Source organism: Miniopterus natalensis, chromosome 11, assembly GCF_054644295.1.
Source record: "Miniopterus natalensis isolate mMinNat1 chromosome 11, mMinNat1.hap1, whole genome shotgun sequence".
NCBI lineage: Eukaryota > Metazoa > Chordata > Mammalia > Chiroptera > Miniopteridae > Miniopterus > Miniopterus natalensis.
This window is the reverse complement of record NC_142091.1, coordinates 74,657,948-74,664,593: the sequence shown is the minus strand read 5'-3', so window position 1 is coordinate 74,664,593 and position 6,646 is coordinate 74,657,948. Positions and strand designations below refer to the sequence as shown.

General features: G+C 61.0%; 1 protein-coding gene across 2 annotated transcripts; it reads right to left on the bottom strand.

The window, feature by feature from the left end:
* Window positions 1-432: 432 nt before the first annotated feature.
* AIP (AHR interacting HSP90 co-chaperone) lies at window positions 433-5,640 on the bottom strand. Of its 2 annotated transcripts, none has more exons than XM_016213464.2 (6): window positions 5,515-5,640; window positions 3,234-3,413; window positions 1,838-2,026; window positions 1,277-1,453; window positions 1,040-1,181; window positions 433-729 (listed from the first exon to the last, which is right to left on the bottom strand). In XM_016213464.2, exons 1-6 carry the CDS (start codon window positions 5,611-5,613, stop codon window positions 524-526), a joined length of 993 nt encoding a protein of 330 aa, XP_016068950.2. In that variant the 5' UTR covers window positions 5,614-5,640; the 3' UTR covers window positions 433-523. The 2 variants fall into 2 exon arrangements, with proteins under 2 accessions (XP_016068950.2, XP_016068951.2); XM_016213465.2 differs by having other exon boundaries at window positions 586-729; window positions 1,048-1,181.
* Between the last annotated feature and the right edge of the window lie 1,006 nt (window positions 5,641-6,646).

The following is a 6,646-nucleotide window of genomic DNA, read 5'->3' as shown; positions in this document are numbered from 1 at the left end:
CTCACTCAAGCAAGGCCTTGCTCTAGAGTCAGCCCACCTGGCTTCCCCACCTGGGTCAGCAAAGCTACCCACAGCCCAGACTTGGCTTCTCACTGACACCTCTGGCCCCAGAAGCTGAGACCAGGGGAACCATTGGGTCGGAGGTTGGAGGGGGAGGGAGACCGTCTTACTCAAGCACAAACTTTGTCTCCCCTTTAAGACTCAAGGCTCCTGGGCTTTCCAGCTCTGGCCAACAAGAAATGCTTCCTTTGTGGCAGAGATCATCCCCATTTCTCTGTCAGGGACACTGGGGTCCAGAGAGGTCTTAGCTGGTGAATGGGGCGCTGAGATTAAACCCTGATCCTTTGCCCCCCAATACCACCCAAGTACCAGGAAATGTGAGGCGATGACCCCCTCTCCCAATGGATGAGCTCGGCAGGCCCAGAGAGAGATAAATAAGGCCTTTATGTACAGAGAAGCATGATACAGGGGAGGCAGGTGTGCTGGCAAGGCGGCAGCGAGCTGGGCAGGGCGGGCAGGGCCGTCAGTGGGAAAAGATGCCCCGGAAGCGGGCCTTGTCCTCCTCGTCTTTCTGCCGGATCCGTGCCTCCAGGGCGCGAAGCTCCTTGCTCACAATGGGTGCCAGGGCGGGGTCCAGCTCCAGCACCTTGGCAAAGTCAGCCTGGGCCTCCTGGGCATTCCACACGGCTGCGTGCGCCTTGCCCCGCTTGAAATAGGCCTTGACGTTGTCTGCAGGGGTGGCAGCGGGCAGCAGGCATGCAGGGGCATGAGGGGGGCCGGCCAGCTGCCCAGCATGCCTTCTGGCACCACTGGGTCCATCAGGGGACAGTGCCCTCCTGACCCTCCTGACACCACGCATAGCTCACGGGCACACAAGGCCCACAGCCCTGCCCGGGGGGGGGGGTATTTTGCCGAGCTGGGGGAGCTCAGATGGGGTGATGTCAAAGGCTGGGTCTTGCAGCCCAGTGCCCAGGGCGCTAGGGGAGGGGAGGCCGCCGCCCGAGCCCCGCCCAGGCGGCAGCGCCCGGCGCGCGCTCACCGTCATACTTGTTGAGGATGGAGGAGCAGTGGTCCAGCACTTCGTAATACTCTTGGGCCACCAGCTTGCACTGACAGTAGTTGAGCAGCAGCGGCGTGATCTGCTGATCCAGCTGGATCCAGTCCGGGGACCCGGGCTGTTCCTGGCGTCGTGGGGGCAGGGGGAGGGGAACGGGTGCTGAGAGCCGGGCGCGGGCGCCCCTCCGCCCCCGCCCACCTGCGCGGCCTCGGGCAGCACCTTCATCTGCAGGTTCTTGAGGCAGGCGATGGCGTCGTAGTACTTGGCGGCCGCCTCCTTCACGTGGCCCTCGCGGTACAGCCGGTTGCCCTCCTGGTGGATGACCGGCACCGCCTTCGCCTTCTCCTCGTCTGTCATTGCCCAGGGGTCCTGCTGGTATGTGCCAGGGTCCTCCACCTGCCGGGGGCGTGGGCCAAGTCAGGGGGAGCCCCCGGGCACTGCAGCTGCTCAGCCTCCAGAAACGGAGACCGAAACCACAGCCGCTCGATCCTTCACTGACCACTCAACAGACATTTGTGCAGCATCTCCTGCGTGCCCAGCACTGTGCCAGGTTCTAGAAACAACAGTGAACAAGGCGGTGAAGATCGCTGCCCTCACAGGAGGGAGCCCGAGGCACAGCCAGGGGTCCCGCACAGGTGTTCTTGCACCTGCCCTGCCTTGACCCCCCACCAGTCTATCCATGGAGCCCACGAGCCCTGCGTGGGCAGGCGGGGCCGGCGCCCACTCTGAGGCTGGGCAGTGGCACTTTGTCTGGGCGCCTGAGCCTTGGCGGCCCCTCACCTTGAGCATCTCGATGTCGAAGATGAGGGGCTGGGGGTTCTGCTGCAGGGCGTCCAGGTCGGCGTGGCCCAGGGAACTGTGCTCGTGCATCTGGGCGATGCCACAGCAGTGCCGCTGGCCCTCCAGGGGGTCCTTGCCGGCTGCAATGTTGCGTAAACTCTTGGCCACCAGTGGATACAGGACCACGTGCTGCAGGAGGGCAAGTGGGCAGCAGGGGCTCTGTCATTGTGGCCCAAGAAGCCAGCCCCCGCCCAGTCACCACCGGAGAAAGGACACTGAGGCCCAGAGGTGGGCTGCAGCTGGCTCAGCCCCTCTCTGCTGAAACGTAGGAGCGCTTTCCCCTTGGGACGCCAGCCTCCCAGCCCCCTTTCTCCTGATGAAGCTCCCAGCTTTCTACCTCCCAGCTTTCTACCCTTGGTTTGGCCACCAAACCAAGCCACGCACTTACCCCACAAACACACACTTCCACTGTCAACCCGTCTCCCCTGTCCTTACAGGCCCCGGGGAACTCTTACCTCTTCTCCTCCCAGGAGTGCAGCCCACAGGCAGGACTCACCATTGCTGGGGTCCCTCCACCTTCTGTTCCCAGACCCTCTGCCTTCTCTCTTGCCCCCTCCACCCCATCCAGGGCCTGAGCACAGGGCGGCAACTTCACAACCCAGAGCAGGGGAGACCCTCAGGCATAGGGGACCCAGCCTTTCGCCTTACACCTTCCACCAGGAACAGCTGCTGGGAAGGTGGGAATAAGACGCCCAGTCTAACGGGCTCTCCCCGGCCCCACTGCACCTGGCCTGCAGACCCCTGAGCCTTGGGTCTGGGCTGGCTCATGCCAGGCATCTTGAAAGTGGCGGGAACGAGCCCAACCCCTGCCCTGAAGTAGCTGATACCTGAGCAGAGGAACAGATCCCGACCACGCAAGGCAAGACGGGTTGGAGGACCCAAAGGAGGGCTCAGGCCAACTATCAGCAGTCGGGGAGGGCTTCCTGGGGGTGGTGACCCAGGAATTCACTGTGAAGTATGAGGGGAAATCTTGGCCAAAAACCGGATGGAAAGGAAAGGAAAGGCAGGGTGGGGAGGGAAGAAGGGGAGACTGGCAGGGGCTAGACCCTACAGGGCCAAGTGCGCAGCTAGAGCTTCCGCTCAAGCCTGATGATGACCAGGAGCCAGAGAGGCCTGAAGCAAGGAGCTGAGCGGGTCATTTTCATTTGAGAACCAGTCCCATGGCTATAGTCTGGCTAATGGAGAGGAGAAGGCAGAATAGAGGCTGGGATGCTGGTGTCCTTGGTGGTGCAGTGACCTGGAGGGAGCTGGAGGTGACCTAGCCAGGGTAGAGGCCCCGGGATGGGGAACAGGATAGCAGGACAGACACCGCAGGCAGACGCATGACGCCAGGCACCTTGACATCGCAGTGAAACTGGGCAATCTCCCCCTCGCGCATGGTGCTCACGATGGTCTCCCACACGGGCAGCTTGAACTTCTTGCCAATGATGAGCTCCATGGGCTTTCCGCGTGCACGGCTGTCATCCAGCACAGTGCCCTCTTCGTCGCTGCGCAGAGTCCGGTAGTGGAAGGTGGCCTGCAGGCGGATGCGGGACCAGGCAAGGGCGTGAACCCTCGCCCAGCCCCCAAGAACAAGGCCGGCTCCCAGCCTGCAGACAGCATAAGGGACAGGGCTTGCCCAGGGCTCACCACCTGACCTCTCACCCCACCACCCGAGCGAGGAAAGTAAGCGAAGGAGAGGGCAGTAAGGGGCTCAAGTCACATGGCTAGTGGGTGGGCAGCCTGGGGTGGTAGCCCAGCAGCCTGACTCCAATCAACCTCCCAACAAATATTTACTGGGCACCGACTATGTACCCGAGCTCTGTGCTGGACACAGCAGTGAAGGGAACAGACAAAATCCCTGCCCCCGCGGAGCTCGCGTGGACCGTCTAGACTCTAGACGAAAGAGATGGGCCTCAAACACAAGGATGTGCTATGTAAGGTGGAGGTTAAGTGCTATGGACCGGAAAGCAAGCCGCAGCAGGCAAGGCAGGAGGGGTTTATACGGGGTGGGCAAGGCACCCTTTGAGCAGCAAGCCAGGTGGTAGCAAGCCGGTATTAACTCTCTAGGCCAAAAGAAGAGCAGCCTAAGAGCCTCGAAGGGGGACAGCACATGGTGAGTTCAAGCAGCAGCAGGGTCACGGTGGCCGACGCAGAGTGGCTGCAGGGGAAGGGTGCACCATGGAGTCACGGGGTCCAAGGTGGACCCCCCAGGGCCGGTAGGCCATGTGTGGTGAGGGCCTTGTTGTTTTACTGAGATGGAAGCCACTCGGTGGATCCAAGCGGAGGAGGGACGTGATGTGATGTGTGTCCTGCTGCTCCTGGGATGAGAGCAGGTTGTAGAGGGGCGGGGGCGGGGGCAGGAAGGCGAGTTAGGAGGTTACTGCCATAACCCAGGGTGGCCCGGACCAGAGTGGTAATGGGAGAAGTGGTAAAACGCAGTAAGACCCTGGGTGCATTTTGAGGATTTGCAGTGGGGCATGAGAACAGGAGGAGCCACAGGATATGGTTAGAGGAGCCCACACTCTTTCATCACCAGGCCCCGCTGCCTGTCTGAGCTCCGTTTCCACATCAGTACAACAAAGTCAACAACAGGACTTACCCCACGTTGTGGAAACGAAAGGAAATAAACGTGTAAACATTTAGCCCGGTGCTCACAGACTGAGCGCTAAATCAGCGCCGGTGGTTTGTCATTTAATATCACCTGTCCCTGTTATTTCGGCGTCACTGTTCCCAGGTCTTCACTATCTTTATAACGTTCTCTGCTTCTGATGTCTGTTCCATCCGGAATCTCCCTTGCCAAGACCTTCTTCCAGGCCACCAACCCCATGGGCACAGGCAGCCAAACCCCTTCTCTCTGGGCAAAGATCCCTCTTAATGTAAATGCTCACTAGAGCCATGCGGTGCCCCTCTGCTCCGGGAGCGCTCACACCCACCCCGGGCCGGCCTGGGATCTTCAGTGTTTTGCTCAACATGCCTGCTGGGCCCAGGAGCTGCCCCAGGGAAGGTCCTTACTTTACAGACAAGGGGCAAGTGGGAAAGGCGCCCCGGGAGGGGAGGGCTGCATGCACAGCAGACGCAGGGGAGCCTGGAGACCTAGGTTTAGGGCAGGGGCCAGGAGGGCCCTGGGCGTACAAAGGAGGGAGGTAGGAGGCTCTTTGCGTCCCAGCCCGGAGCGATGCACCGGAGACCGGTTGGAAAGCTGCCAAAGGGTTGTGCTCCCGCAGACCTGACCTCCGGGCCTGTTCCCCGGCCTCAGTTTCCCCATCTACATGAGGGGGGCTGGCCTAGGTGTTTTAAGAAGACCCTTCCATCTATAAAGGATCTTAAGCCTTGCAGCCCAGAGGTCCCGGGGCCCCCTCCCAGATCCCGGGTGTGCAGCTCAGGGTCCAAGCAGACGCCGAGGTCAAAGCCCCGCAGCCCGCGTGCGCCGCCTGCCGGCCGAGCGAGGGGGCGGGGCAGACGCGCGCCCATTCGCCCCCTACTTAAATGCAGACCAATCAGCGTCGAGTTCGGCGCGGGAGCGGGAGGGTCGCCGCTGCTCTCTAAGCATGCGCAACCTCTCGCCTACAGGCCTCCTCCCGCCTCGCATGCGCGCCGCGCCGCAGAGGGTTAAAGGGACGGGGTGCGGCACTGACCTTGGTTCCATCCTCAAAGTCAGGGAGCTCCCCCCGGCCCTCCTGTATCACACGCTTTTGGATCCCGTCCTCCCGGAGTCTTGCGATGACATCCGCCATCCTCCTTACCCGCTGCTCTCTTTCGGCAACTTCCGGACTCGCTCGGCAGCTTCCGGACCTGCTTCGGCCACTTCTGGAGCTTCGGCAACTTCCGAGGCGGCGCCATTTTGGCTGAGGGCAGACGCCCAAAAGGGATGGAACGTGGGAACGGAAGGTGATTGGTTGTCTGCGGTGCGGCTGAGCGCGCGGGTCTCACCGGGGGCGGAGCCTGAGGCTGGAGGAGGACGGACCACCGCGGGTCAGGGAGGCGGGGCCGGGGCCTGCGGGCGGGGGGGGGTGGGGGGGGCGTCCCCAGAAAACAGGGCCGCGGCCCTCCCGCGTCGCCTTGTGCCTGCCGCTCCATTGAAAGATGTAGGAAGAGTAGAACCTCCTTTCCCACCTAGGAGAGGAAAATGGGGGCGGGGGCGGGGCAGTCCCCCCAAAACTATTTTTGTGTGTTCCCTCGGGCCTTTTCTTTTGCATATCTAGCACAATAGTCATGGCTTTTGAATCCTGAATTTTCTTCTCTGTCAAAAATGAAAAGGGAAACCAGGAGTAAGAAGGGCAGGAGGGTGTCTGCCCCTGTGGGAGCTTAAGTTCCTCAGATCTGAGAGAAGGCCGCGTGGGGCTGGCGGCGGTGAGTGCCACCCGCTGAACCCACGGTGCCTGGCGCCCAGGGGAGCCCGGTGGGTGTGACTGCAGGGGTGACAGGAGTGAGGTCCGAAGAGGGAGCTGTGAGGGGGTCTCGTGAAATCTCTGGGTGATAGAGCAGGGAGGCGGGAGAGAGCCACACCTCTGGGGCAGAATAAAAAGTAAAATAAATAAACAAGACACTTTTACATCCGTGTTTCCCGGCAAGCTAACCGCCGGCAATTAGCTGCATAACAGTAACCATGGCGGCTGTGCTGCTCCTTTGTTACTTTGTTACTTTGTTACTTCCCAAAGTAACAAGGGAAATTACTTTGTTACTCCAAAGGCATGTTTTCAGGTGTGTTATTCTAGTTGCCAAAAGACAGGCTCAGTTAAGGCGAAGATTGATCTGGGTTAGGGAAAA